Source organism: Cherax quadricarinatus, chromosome 29 (assembly GCF_038502225.1).
Source record: "Cherax quadricarinatus isolate ZL_2023a chromosome 29, ASM3850222v1, whole genome shotgun sequence".
In the NCBI taxonomy this organism is placed as follows: Eukaryota; Metazoa; Arthropoda; class Malacostraca; order Decapoda; family Parastacidae; genus Cherax; species Cherax quadricarinatus.
The window spans coordinates 2600184-2615409 of NC_091320.1; the positions used below are offsets into that span (position 1 = coordinate 2600184).

The window sequence follows — 15226 nt, forward strand, 5'->3', positions numbered from 1 at the left end:
GGTTCGGACATGTGGAGAGAATGGAGCGAAACAGAATAACTTCAAGAGTGTATCAGTCTGTAGTGGAAGGAAGGCGGGGTAGGGGTCGGCCTAGGAAAGGTTGGAGGGAGGGGTAAGGGAGGTTTTGTGTGCGAGGGGCTTGGACTTCCAGCAGGCATGCGTGAGCGTGTTTGATAGGAGTGAATGGAGACAAATGGTTTTTAATACATGACGTGCTGTTGGAGTGTGAGCAAAGTAACATTTATGAAGGGGTTCAGGGAAACCGGCAGGCCGGACTTGAGTCCTGGAGATGGGAAGTACAGTGCCTGCACTCTGAAGGAGGGGTGTTAATGTTGCAGGTTAAAAACTGTAGTGTAAAGCACCCTTCTGGCAAGACAGTGATGGAGTGAATGATGGTGAAAGTTTTTCTTTTTCGGGCCACCCTGCCTTGGTGGGAATCGGCCAGTGTGATAAAAAAAAAAAAAAAATTTATAAGGTTCAGTTATTCAGTATTTATTTGGTTTTGGGTGAGTAAGTGATCTTTGAGAAGAGACTTGAATTTATAAACAGGTAGTGTTTCTTTTATATTTACAGGTAATGAGTTCCAGATTTTAGGGCCTTTTATGTGCATTGAGTTTTTGCATAGTGTGAGATGGACACGAGGAACATCAAAGAGTGATCTGTGCCTTGTGTTATGGTCATGTGTTCTGTTGAGGTTGGCAAGGAGATGTTTGAGGGGAGGGTTAATATCAGAGTTAAGTGTTCTATGTATGTAATAGGTGCAGTAATAAGTATGGATGTTTTGTATGGTGAGGAGGTTTAGTGTATTGAATATTGGTGGAGTGTGCTGCCTATAGTGAGAATTTGTTATCATTCTAACTGCAGCCTTTTGTTGGGTAATTAGTGGTCTGAGATGGTTACTTGTTGTTGAGCCCCATGCACAAATTCCATAGGTGAGATAGGGGTAAATAAGAGAGTGATATAGGGCCAGGAGGGCTGACTGTGGAGCATAGTACCGTATCTTCGATAGTATGCCTACAGTCTTGGAAATTTTCTTAGAAATTTGTTGTATATGTGTATGAAATTTGAGTCTATTATCAAGGTGGATTCCTAAGAATTTTCCCTCTGTTAGCTTTGTGATAGGTGATCCGTTTATCATTATGTTAAGAGGGACATCTGTAGCTCTGTTACCAAACTGAATGAAGTAGGTTTTGTCAATGTTTAGTGTAAGTTTGTTAGTCCTCATCCAGGTAGATATTTTCTGTAATTCGGTATTTACAGTATTGGCTAGCGTGACTGGGCTCGGGTGGGAGAAGACGTATGTAGTGTCATCTGCAAATAGTGTGGGTTTGAGTAATTGCGAAGCATTTGGTAGGTCATTTATGTATAGGAGAAAGAGAAGAGGGCCAAGGACACTTCCCTGTGGGACACCAACTGTAATTGGTTGTGCAGAAGAGTTTGCCCCATTTGCATACACATATTGGCTTCTGTTGCTGAGGTATGACTTGAGGTAGTTGAGGGAGTGCCCTCTTATACCATAGTGTGACAATTTTACGTGGAGCAAGTCATGGTTAACTGTATCAAAAGCTTTACGTAAGTCAATGAAGATCCCCAGTGGGACTTCTTTTTTCTCTATTGCAGTGTATATATGTTCTAGCATGTGTATAATAGCATCATTAGTATTTTTATTTGGCCTGAATCCAAATTGGCAGGGGTTGAGTATGTTTTGGGAGATAAGGTAGGAGTAGATTCGTTTATGAATTAATTTTTCGAAGATTTTTGAGAGAGGGTGTAAGTTGGATATTGGCCTATACATGTAGTTATTCAACTCTGTTTGGTCTCCTCCTTTGTGGATCGGGGTGACCCTTCAATAAAGGTAAGTGTCATTTATTCTTCATTTAGTAGAGTAGTACATGCACAATATATATTGTGCATGTACTACTCTACTATTGTGCATGTATCCTTCTCTTTGTGTGTAGGAAAATGTATATTTCATGTGGTAAATTTTTTTTTTCATATTTTTGGGTGTCTTGCACGGATTAATTTGATTTCCATTATTTCTTATGGGGAAAATTCATTCGCGTAACGATAATTTCGCATAACAATGAGCTCTCAGGAACGGATTAATATCGTTATGCGGGGGTCCACTGTATTATGAATAAGATGATGTATAGTGTGAACCATGTTTGTTTCTGCAGAAAGTGCCTTCCGTATCCCAGAGGATGAAGCTCCACTCCCCAAGATACCTGCACAGTGTATCAGCTACGAGGATGCTTGGCAGATACTCAGGTAAATGGTTAAATTAAATTCAAATTCAAATTCAAAGTTTATTCTCTATAAGGATTACAATGCTGAGTTTGCAGAATTTGGTTATTGTGTGGTTTACATGTAGTAAAATAATAATTACAGAGTGTACCACTAGAACACCTAGCATGGCTAGGCATTTTGGGCAGACTTAAATTAAATCTTAAGTTTTAAATATTGCAAAATTATGAGGTAAGTTGGTATTATGGCTAAGTGACTAAATACTAGTTTGTGAGTTTAGCAATGTGAATGCTTTTGTTTTGGCACTATACATAGTTTCAGTATTGGAGTATCACAGGCCAACTTATGATTAGTTAAGATTCATTGTTTTGAGATTGAGATTGATATTTCTGTTTATGGTCAAATGGGTGAGTGAGTGTAAGTGTGAACCACCAGGTGGTATTCGAATAATTAGTTGACAGGGTGTATCAGAAAGATAAGATGTTTTCTGATGGTAGTTTTGAAAGTGATGAATGTGTCTGCAGTTTTAGAATTTTCAGGTAGGGTGTTCCAGATTTTAGGGCCTTTGACATACATTGAATGTTTGTAAAGGTTTAGTCGGACACGGGGAATGTCATAGAGATGTTTGTGTCTGGTGTTGTGCCTGTGGGTTCTGTCACAACTATCAAGAAAGCATTTTAGGTCAAGGTTAATATTGGAATTTAAGGTCCTGTAGATGTAGATTGCACAGTAGTAAGTGTGGATGTACTGAACAGGGAGTAAGTTTAGATCTATGAAGAGTGGGGGAGGGGTGTTGCCAGGGATGGGATTTAGTGATTATTCTTACTGCGGCTTTTTGTTGGGTTATTATTGGCTTTAGGTGTGTTGCTGCAGTTGAACCCCAAGCACAGATAGCATAGGTGAGGTATGGATACATAAGTGAATGGTATAGTGTGAGAAGGGCAGTTTGCGGCACGTAGTATCGTATCTTGGAGAGGATCCCAACTGTTTTGGATACTTTTTTGGTTATGTGTTGGATATGGGTGCTGAAGTTCAGGTTGTTGTCGAGGTATAGGCCTAGGAATTTGCCCTCATTATGCCTGGCAATTAGAGTGTTGTCGATCTTAATGTTAATTTGCGCATCTCCTGCTCTGCTACCAAACATAATGTAGTAGGTTTTGTCAGCGTTAAGCGTAAGTTTATTGGCTGTCATCCAAATCGATATTTTGATCAGCTCCTCATTAACAATGGTGTTGAGGATGGCAAGATTAGGGTGAGAGATGACATAAGTCGTGTCGTCAGCAAAGAGAATGGGGTTCAGGTGTTGAGATACGTTTGGAAGATCATTGATGTATATGAGGAAGAGCAGGGGACCAAGGACACTTCCCTGCGGAACTCCAGTATCAAGTGGCTGTGTTGTTGATGCTGTGTCTTTAATGGTGACATACTGATACCTATTAGTAAGGTAAGATTTGAAATATGCAAGCGCATGGCCTCTTATACCATAATGGTCAAGTTTGTGGAGTAGGATGCCGTGGTCTACTGTGTCAAAAGCTTTTCTTAGGTCAATAAAAATTCCTAGTGGATATTCCTTGTTCTCCAATGCTGTGTAAAGCAGATCTAGCATTTTTATGATTGCATCGTTAGTGGCTTTATTTTTCCTGAATCCAAATTGGCAGGGGTTGAGTATGTTTTGTGCCGTTATAAATGAATATAGTCTCCTGTGCACGAGTTTCTCAAAGATTTTGGATAGCAATGGTAAGTTTGATATTGGCCTATAGTTGTTTAAGTCTGTAGGGTCACCACCTTTATGTATTGGTGTAACCCTTGCCGTCTTGAGTAGTTTCGGGAAGGTGCTAGTTTCTAGTGACTTGTTAAAAAGTAATGAGATAGTATGCGAGAGGACATGGGTCGCTCTCTTGTACAATAATGGTGGGACATGAGACAGATTCCCTGAGTTATTTTTAAGTGACTTTATAATCTTGGTGACTTCCATGGGCTCAGTTGGAGCAAGATAGAAGGAATTTGGGAAATTCCCATCTAGGTAGTCCCCGGCATGGGCATTGGTACATGGGATTTTATTGGCGAGATTAGAACCTATGGTTGAGAAGAAGTCGTTTATCTTGTTAGCTGTGTCAGTGGGTTGCAGTGGTGTTTCATTAGGTTTAGTTTGGACAATATTCTTGGTTTTTTCAGGTTGTGGGTCCCTAGAATCTGAGAGAGTGTTTTCCAGGTCTTTTTTATATCTCCTCTTGTGTCAGTGAATCTACTGGAGTAGTATAGTTGTTTGGCTTTCTTTATTACTTTGGTGAGGACTGATGAATAGTGTTTAAGAATATCTTTGTGTATTAAGCCCTGTCTATATTGCTTTTCATATTGGTGTTTCTTATCAATGGATTTCAGAATGGTGCTGGTTAGCCATGGGCAACCAAGCCGTTTGTTTGTGATCTGTTTCAATTTTATAGGACAATGTTTGTTGTATAGTCTAAGTAGTTTGTTAAGAAAAATGTCTGTCCAGTCATCAATACCATTGGCCTTGGAGAATTCTGTAGGCCAGTCAACAGTCTCTAGGTCAGCTGTGAACTTCCTTATTGAGGCCTCATCATGGAGTCTAAATGAGACTTTGTTGTATTCAAGTGGTGGTTTACTAATGTTTGTCAAGAGGAAGGTAGGGTAGTGGTCTGTAGTGCTATCTGTGATTATCCCTGATTTAAGGGGGGCTAGTATATTGGTCCATATGTGGTCTAGTATCGTTGCACTTGTTTCAGTGAGCCTGGTTGGTTTAGTTATTGTTGGTATGAGAAGTGTGTTGTTCATATTGTTGATGAAATCAGTTACAGGCTGATCATCTAGTAGGCCAAGGTTGATGTTGAAGTCTCCAGCTAAGAGAAGGTGGTGCTTATTCATTTGTCTGTTTGTTATTAGTGCCTTTAATTTCTCACTGAAATTTGGGATGTTTGTGTGGGGTATCCGGTAAATGGCACCAATTGTTATAGGCGTCTTAAGGTTTTTACAGTAAAATTAGCAAAAATGTATTCTCCATATTCATCACTAAAGCAAGTGGTGCTAATACAAGATAATTGGTTAGAGTAATAGATTGCAATACCACCCCCAACTTGGTTTGGTCTGCAGTTGTGAATTGCTGTGTATCCTGGTAGAGGGTAGATATCTATTGTGTCCTGCTTAAGCCAGGTCTCAGTAAGAATAATGCAGGAGAAGGGTGTCTTTAGTGATTCAAGGAGTGCCAGGAGGTCATCATAGTGTTTTCTTAACCCTTTGAGGGTCGATAGGCCCTCGCCGAAACTCGTTCTCAGGGTCGGCCAAATTAAAAAAAAAAATTATTTTTTCTTATGAAAAAATAGAGTTTTTTTTTCTAAATATTATAGGCTAAACAAAAAATTTTTACTGTCAATACTTACCGAGATATGGAGGCGTGAAGTTTGCCAAAATTGAACAACATCTGGGGAGAGTTTCGGGGGTCAACGCCCCCGCGGCCCGGTCTGTGACCAGGCCTCCTGGTGGATCAGCCCCTGATCAACCAGGCTGTTGCTGCTGGCTGCACGCAAACCAACGTACGAGCCACAGCCCGGCTGATCAGGAACTGACTTTAGGTGCTTGTCCAGTGCCAGCTTGAAGACTGCCAGGGGTCTGTTGGTAATCCCCCTTATGTGTGCTGGGAGGCAGTTGAACAGTCTCGGGCCCCTGACACTTACTGTATGGTCTCTTAACGTGCTAGTGACACCCCTGCTTTTCATTGGGGGGATGGTGCATCGTCTGCCAAGTCTTTTGCTTTCGTAGTGAGTGATTTTCGTGTGCAAGTTCGGTTCTAGTCCCTCTAGGATTTTCCAGGTGTATATAATCATGTATCTCTCCCTCCTGCGTTCCAGGGAATACAGGTTTAGAAACCTCAAGCGCTCCCAGTAATTGAGGTGTTTTATCTCCGTTATGCGCGCCGTGAAAGTTCTCTGTACATTTTCTAGGTCGGCAATTTCACCTGCCTTGAAAGGTGCTGTTAGAGTGCAGCAATATTCCAGCCTAGATAGAACAAGTGACCTGAAGAGTGTCATCATGGGCTTGGCCTCCCTAGTTTTGAAGGTTCTCATTATCCATCCTGTCATTTTTCTAGCAGATGCGATTGATACAATGTTATGGTCCTTGAAGGTGACATCACCGACTGCCGTCATCCGGTATTTTTCTATTTACTTTTTTATGTACTATTTTCAATTATTTTTCAATTTTTCTTTTTCTGAGTAACTTTTATGGCCTCTGAGGCCAACATGATCAGTATTTTGTAAGTTATTTCTTTTTCAATACTTCACAATAAGGGCGTAAATACTGTTGTCATTATTTTGTTTACAAAAAATATTTACACAAACAAACGATATGAAATGTTGCTTATTACTATTTTTCTATATTTTATATACACATATACAGTCATAGGGAATGTTTCTAGAAGTTCTGCAGCCTGTAGAAGTCTTTGAAACATGGTGTCATGCACAGTGGTGTTTTACACTCCTCACACATAAAACGAGTGTCTCTACTTTGTTGTGGGCGTTTTTTTGTATGTGCACAGACATAACACCTCTTCTGAGCCTTCTTCTTGAAAGCAGTAGCAGGCAGTTTTACCAGGAAGTGATCACCATGCTTCAGACGAGCAGGTAGATGTTGATAATTTGGTGGGCGGTCAATTGCAGGTGTTGTTCCTTGGTACTTGAATACTATTTGTCTGATGACAGACAAACAGAATTCGCCATATGGTGGTTTGTTTCTGGTCCTCATCTTATACATATTATAAGCATTGAGCATGGAAATGTCCAGAAGATGGAAAAACAGTTTGATGTACCACTTATAACTCTTTCGAACACAATCAGCAAACCCAATCTGCATGTCACATTTGTCCACTGAACGCATGTTGAAGGTGTAATCAATCACAGCTGCAGGTTTTAGAATGGGTTCATTGCTCTCTCTATGCTGCCTGCCACTATCTGCCATTTCATTAGGGTGAACTGATGACAACAGTGTGACATCTCGTTTGTCATGCCACCGAAATGCCATGATGTCATTGGCAGCAAACGCCTGCACCTCACCTCTACGAGTGCCAGCGTCAAACCTGGGCATATGTGTCCAATTTGCACGCACTGTGCCACACACATCTATCATGTTCACTCGCAAAAAATCACTGAATGAGGGGCTTGTGTACCAGTTATCTGTATATAATATATGCCCCTTACCAAGGTATGGTTCTATCATTGTTCTAACCACATCACCTGAGATGCCCAATAACTTCCTGGTATTTTGCAATGTATAACTTCCAGTGTACACAATAATATCCAATACCAGACCACTGTAACAATCACAAAGCACAGACAACTTTATACCAAAGCGTTTCCTCTTGCTTGGTATGTACTGCTTGAAAGAGAGTCTTCCTTTGAACAGAATCAAAGACTCGTCAATTACAAGCTTCCTGAAGGGATAAAAATGCGTACTGAATTTCTCTTTCAGATACACAAACACATTCCTAATCTTATATAACCTGTCAGTTCTGTCAGGCCTGGTTTTGTCTGAGAAATGAAGCATACGTAACATTAGCACAAATTGAATCACTGGCATTATATCACTGAAACCTGGGGTTGCAATCAGGCGGTCTGTTGACCAGTATGATTTCACTTTATGCTTATACACATGTGGCATAAGCATTATTGTGGCAAAGAAAAGATACATCTCAGCCACAGTTGCCTCCTTCCACTGGTGTAGACGTGATTTTGGTGAAAGTAATGTGTTTGCCATGGTGTACTCGTAGTATGTGTTGCTTTCCATGACAATACTTTCCATCAGTGGTTCGTCAAAGAATAACTTGAAACATTCTAGTTCAGTGGCATTGTTCCCAAGTGTACAAGATGGCCGTATTCCACTTTGGCTGTCATCAAACTGGTGGGCATTTGGAACAAAATTGACAGCTTCCTGCCAATCCCAGGTGCGGTCTGCTGGTGGGTACTGGACAATGACAGGTGGTTGTGGTTGTGGAGGCTGGTGTGGTGGGTGGGTGGGGGATGGTGGCCTTTGTTGTAGATCAGCTGAGGCAGCGGCGTGGGTGGCAGCATGGCCCACTGCTGGTGCCTCACCGCTGGCACCACTACCACCACACACATTTTCCATCCCAATTGCAACAGTATCATCGTCATTTTTACTCTCTGTTCCTGTTGTACAGCCACAGGATGTACTCCGAGATGCACTCCTTCCCCTTGGAATAGCATATGGCACACTACCAGAGCGCATATATCGTCGTATATCCTGACGCTTCACTGGGGAATATTGCATTCACTATCACTACTGGAACTAGTTTGAAGAGCTTGTAGTTCATATTCACTATCACTATCATCACCCATGCTCTCATCTGAGTCTGGGATTTGGGAAAATAGAAGTTTCCTCTTGGATTCTGGTACAACTGAACGTGAACAAGACGGCCCAGCACCAGAGGTGAAAGGCTGAGGGTCGTCTGGGTTTTCCTCACTATTACCGATATTATGGTCATTAGTTTCGGTCAGAACCTCACCAAAACCTTGAAACTCATCTTCACTGGCACTTCCATCTGTATTAGAACTGTCACTGGGGAACAAAAGTGTCCCAATTCGCCGAGGAGTGAGGAGCTTCTTACCGCGAGGCATGGTGGACATTGTTTACTAAGATGGCATTCCCACAATGCATCACTGGGTCCCAGATTTTTTTTCTACCACGCACACCGACCACACAGACCCATTCTCTCACATGTAGGCCTACCAGCCTTTTCCCGCGAGATTTGACAGCGCTTGAATTTGTGCGTACTAGTACGTCAAAAACCCCTGCGCGTAAGACGTACTAGTATGTCCGAAACCCTCAAAGGGTTAAGGACCTGATGTTGTAGTTAAGTACTAACTCACCTACATACAGGAAGGCCCCACTTATACGGCGGGTTAGGTTCCAGGCTAGCGCCGTAAAGCGGAAATCGCCGTAAAGTGGAACACCCTTTTTTTCCACTTATAAATGCATACAAACACTAGATAACAAGTTTACACTAACATATATTAAGTTAGCAATAGAACCAGGCATCAAAAAACAATAAAAAGGTACAATACACACATAGTGCACTCATTACTTACCTTAAAATATTTATAGTCTTAATCTAGGGTGAGACAAGTAGTATTTATTGTAAGAAATCAAGTGTGGTATGTATTGTAATAGGCAGGCTATTTCACCAGAGAGAGAAAGAATGAATACATGAGAGGTGACAGGCGCAGAGTTATGTAAACAAACCAGGCTCCCACATCTTATATTTATGTTTATTTATTCTATTGTGGGGTGTATTTATCATCTTTTTATGTTATGTATCGTGTTTATTATATAATTTTGAAAAAAATATCATGGCTGGATTAATGAAAATGTGTATATTAACGTAATATACGACATTTAATGAGACTCAGTATTGTTATTATCACCACTTGTGGAAGTCGTCTGCTACACAGCTCACATTTGTTTATTTATTCTACTGTGGGGTGTATTTATCTTATTTATATGTTATGCATCGTGTTTATTATATAATTTTGAAAAAAATATCATGGATGGATTAATGAAAATGTGTATATTACCGTAATATACGACATTTAATGAGACTCCGTGACTATTGTTATTATGGCGTCACTTGTGGAAGTCGTCTGCTACCAGAGATCACATTTATGTTTATTTATTCTACTGTGGGGTGTATTTATCTTATTTATATGTTATGTATAGTGTTTATTATATAATTTTGAAAAAAATATCATGGCTGGATTAATGAAAATGTGTATATTACCGTAATATACGACATTTAATGAGACTCAGTATTGTTATTATCACCACTTGTGGAAGTCGTCTGCTACACAGCTCACATTTATGTTTATTTATTCTACTGTGGGGTGTATTTATCTTATTTATATGTTATGTATAGTGTTTATTATATAATTTTGAAAAAAATATCATGGCTGGATTAATGAAAATGTGTATATTACCGTAATATACGACATTTAAATGACTTGATGTATGTAAGTTTATTTAGGTACAGGTATACATAAGTATAATTATCAGAGTATATATAAAATATGAAATAACTTTTAAAAACATTTGAAATTTTGGAGTTTCCAGACAAAATGGAGAGACTTAGTGCTTACTGAGCTCATGGAGAATGTAAACAAACAGGGTGGGGCACGGTGACCGTATTAGAAAGTCAGGTGGGGGGAGCCGTATAGTGAGTTTTGGTCATAATTTGAAATGTCCGTATTAGCGGAACGCCGTAAAGTGAAACGCCGTAAAGCGGGGCCTTCCTGTATATATTTCAGTGATATACAATGCCGACAAGATGAAGAATCAGTCACACGTGCAACATCTGGGGATCTATTTTTTTTTTTGTTTTTTTGTAGACATTTCGTGCCATCCAGTGGTTTTATCAGTACACTGCCTTCTGTATATATTTCTATGGTCGTTAAATTGTCATTGTGTTGTACTAAAGCCACTGGGGGGCGAAACATCTGCAAAGTAAAGTGACACAGATATTGCACATGTCTCATTCTTCATCGTGACATATATGTTACAGATACGTTTTCCTCTTGTGTCCTTTTATATAACATGTAACAGCACAAATAATGCAAATTTGCAGGCCTAGCTGCTCAGTTTTCATGTGTACTACTGTGGTGTTATTCCGCTTTACTAAGTTTTCTAGATTTCAAATAAAAGTGTTCACTATTAGTCACTTAACCAGCCGTTACTTGGGCCTTCATATATAGTTATTTTGCTTAAGTAAAATTGCATTCGTCGAGTATTTCAGATGTGACGAAGTTTCCTGTATTTTGAGTTATGGTGTTGGTGGTGCTGATGGATAACAAAGGTTGTTCAGTTTCGCCAACATATTCTTTGCCACATATTCCACGTATAGTGGTACGTATATACCCCGGGGTAGGTTTCCTTGTGGGGTTTGTCCCATGAAGATACTAGAACTTTAACACTAATAGAACATATGTTAGTGACTCTGGTTCTGCTTTCAGCAGTACATACTGTTATGTATGTTGTTGGAGGTCTGGTTGACATATAGAAATATAAACCTGACTGGTTTTTATTGTTGACTGTGTCAACGATTTTAGGAAAAATGTTAAGATCATCAACACATCTGTTCAACAAAAAACCAGATACTCATGATTCTGCCTGCTGACCAGACCTCCGACAACATAGTGACCACAGTAAACTTTATGGGACCACAGTGCTAAGGTACCTAGATGCAATTATGGGGTTACGATGGGAGATTTTAATCTTAGCCAAATTAATCGGAGAAATTTGAAAGTAACTATATAGTCCTAGGTAGTAGGGTGGTAGACAGCAACCGCCCAGGGAGGTACTACCGTCCTGCCAAGTGAGTGTAAAATGGAAGCCTGTAATTGTTTTACATGATGGTAGGATTGCTGGTGTCTTTTTTTCTGTCTCATAAACATGCAAGATTTCAGGTACATCTTGCTACTTCTACTTACACTTAGGTCACATATATATACACACACCCCTCTGGGTTTTCTTCTATTTTCTTACTAGTTCTTGTTCTTGTTTATTTCCTCTTACCTCCATGGGGAAGTGGAACAGAATTCTTCCTCCGTAAGCCATGCATGTTGTAAGAGGCGACTAAAATGCCGGGAGCAAGGGGCTAGTAACACCTCCTCCTGTATATATTACTAAATGTAAAAGGAGAAACTTTCGTTTTTCCTTTTGGGCCACCCCGCCTCGGTGGGATACAGCCGGTGTGTTGAAAGAAAGAAAGAAAATATATATACTAGGTAGTAGGTTGGTAGACAGCAACTGCCCAGGGAGGTACTACCGTCCTGCCAGGTGAGTGTAAAACTGAAGCCTGTAATTGTTTTACACAATGATAGGATTGCTGGTATCTTTTTTTTTTCTGTCTCATAAACATGCAAGATTTCAGGTACATCTTGCTACTTCTACTTACACTTAGCTCACACTACACATACATGTACAAGCATATATATACACACCCCTTTGGTTTTCTTCTATTTTCTTACTAGTTCTTGTTATTGTTTATTTCCTCTTACCTCCATGGGGAAGTGGAACAGAATTCTTCCTCCGTAAGCCATGCGTGTTGTAAGAGGCGACTGAAATGCCGGGAGCAAGGGGCTAGTAACCCCTTCTCCTGTATATATTACTAAATGTAAAAGGAGAAACTTTCGTTTTTCATTTTGGGCCACCCCGCCTCGGTGGGGTACAGCCAGTGTGTTGAAAGAAGTGTGAAAGTGAGCATGTTAGGTAGGAGTGAATGGAGACGAATGGTACTTGGGACCTGACGATCTGTTGGAGTGTGAGCAGGGTAATATTTAGTGAAGGGATTCAGGGAAACCTGTTATTTTCATATAGTCGGACTTGAGTCCTGGAAATGGGAAGTACAATGCCTGCACTTTAAAGGAGGGGTTTGGGATATTGGCAGTTTAGAGGGATATGTTGTGTATCTTTATATGTTTTTTAGTGCCAAGAAGGAAAAAAAACTGGCAGGAAATGGCAGAAATCGTACACCAAATCCAGTCATTCCTGGAGTGGAACCACAGTTGATGGCCTCCACTCCAAACCAACAGATACAGATACTAATGCCGGAAAAAAAATCCCCCCCCCCAGTACCAACAATACCACCAATCCGATGACATTCTTCTTTGCAAATATACAGGGTCTAAAGCCAGCAACAAACAACAAAATACCTTTCATCCTTGGACTGCTTGCAGAGGCAAAGGCAATATTCGCGGCTTTCACTGAGACCCACATAAAGGATCACTTGGACAACGAAATATGGATCCCAGGTTACAACCTATACAGATGTGACAGAGTGAACAGGCAAAAGGGGGGGGTTGGCCTGTACATTGCAGAGTCACTTGTTTGCAAAGAACTGCTAAATGCCTCAAATGATGTAGTGGAAGTTTTAGCAGTAAAGGTCGAGAACCAAAACCTACTCATTGTGGTAGTCTACAAGCCTCCGGATGCAACATCCCAGCAATTCCAGGAACAGCTGTTAAAAATTGACCACTGTCTGGAAAATCTTCCAGCTCCTGCACCCAACATCTTGCTCCTGGGGGATTTCAACTTAAGGCACCTAAAATGGAGGAATATAGCAAATAATATTGTTGCAGTAATAACACCAGGAGGCAGCTCCGATGAAAACTCACACTCACACGAGCTTTTAAATCTCTGCACAAAATTCAATTTAAACCAGCAAATAATAGAGCCTACTAGACTGGAGAATACACTAGACCTCATCTTCACTAACAATGATGATCTGATAAGAAATGTCACCATATCAAAAACAATATACTCAGATCACAACATAATTGAGGTTTGGACATGTATGCGTGGAGCCCCAGACCGACATAATGAGATTAGTCACGAGGGAGCATTCACCAAATTCAACTTCAGTAACAAAAACATAAAGTGGGACCAAGTAAACCAAGTCCTAACCGATATAAGCTGGGAAGATATACTACTAAGCAACACAGACCCCAACTTATGCCTAGAACAGATTAACTTGGTGGCACTCGATGTATGCACAAGGCTTATTCCTCTAAGAAAAAGGAGGAGTAGATGTAAAATAAAAAGAGACAGGCGCTCCCTTTACAGGCGACGGAAAAGAATAACAGAGCGGCTAAAAGAGGTCACTATATCTGAAATGCGTAGGGAGACACTGGTCAGAGAAATAGCAAGCATCGAACTTAAGCTAAAGCAATCTTATAGGAGTCAGGAATCGCGGGAAGAACTAAAAGCCATAAATGAAATCGAAAGAAACCCAAAGTATTTCTTCTCCTATGCCAAATCAAAGTCAAGAACAACGTCCAGTATTGGGCCCCTACTTAAACAAGATGGGTCCTACACAGATGACAGCAAGGAAATGAGTGAGCTACTCAAGTCCCAGTATGACTCAGTTTTTAGCAAGCCGCTAACCAGACTGAGAGTCAAAGATCAAAATGAATTTTTTATGAGAGAGCCACAAAATTTGGTTAACACAAGCCTATCCGATGTTATCCTGATGCCAAATGACTTCGAACAGGCGATAAATGACATGCCCATGCACTCTGCCCCAGGGCCAGACTCATGGAACTCCGTGTTCATCAAGAACTGCAAGAAGCCCCTATCACGGGCCTTTTCCATCCTATGGAGAGGGAGCATGGACACGGGGGTCGTCCCACAGTTACTAAAAACAACAGACATAGCCCCACTCCACAAAGGGGGCAGTAAAGCAACAGCAAAGAACTACAGACCGATAGCACTAACATCCCATATCTTAAAAATCTTTGAAAGGGTCCTAAGAAGCAAGATCACCACCCATCTAGAAACCCATTAGTTACACAACCCAGGGCAACATGGGTTTAGAACAAGTCTTTCCTGTCTGTCTCAACTATTGGATCACTACGACAAGGTCCTAAATGCACTAGAAGACAAAAAGAATGCAGATGTAATATATACAGACTTTGCAAAAGCCTTTGACAAGTGTGACCATGGCGTAATAGCGCACAAAATGCGTGCTAAAGGAATAACAGGAAAAGTCGGTCGATGGATCTATAATTTCCTCACTAACAGAACACAGAGAGTAGTAGTCAACAGAGTAAAGTCCGAGGCAGCTACGGTGAAAAGCTCTGTTCCACAAGGCACAGTACTCGCTCCCATCTTGTTCCTCATCCTCATATCCGACATAGACAAAGATGTCAGCCACAGCACCATGTCTTCCTTTGCAGATGACACCCGAATCTGCATGACAGTGTCTTCCATTGCAGACACTGCAAGGCTCCAGGCGGACATCAACCGAATCTTTCAGTGGGCTGCAGAAAACAATATGAAGTTCAATGATGAGAAATTTCAATTACTCAGATATGGTAAACACGAGGAAATTAAATCTTCATCAGAGTACAAAACAAATTCTGGCCACAAAATAGAGCGAAACACCAACGTCAAAGACCTGGGAGTG

General features: G+C 40.7%; 2 protein-coding genes across 3 annotated transcripts in view; both read left to right on the forward strand.

Annotated features, from left to right (window-relative positions):
- Positions 1 to 15226, forward strand: part of LOC128692171 (N-acetylated-alpha-linked acidic dipeptidase 2) — a 273078-nt gene that overhangs the window by 194309 nt on the left and 63543 nt on the right. For both annotated transcript variants that reach the window (XM_070089594.1, XM_070089595.1), the window contains one exon: positions 2178 to 2268. In XM_070089594.1, coding sequence (XP_069945695.1) covers positions 2178 to 2268 — 91 coding nt within the window. The remainder of the gene's footprint in view (positions 1 to 2177; positions 2269 to 15226) is intronic.
- Positions 1346 to 15226, forward strand: part of LOC128690643 (quinone oxidoreductase-like protein 2 homolog) — a 172183-nt gene continuing 158302 nt past the window's right edge. Inside the window, exon 1 of the mRNA XM_070089599.1 lies at positions 1346 to 1477. The gene's annotated coding sequence lies outside the window, so the exon portion shown is untranslated. The remainder of the gene's footprint in view (positions 1478 to 15226) is intronic.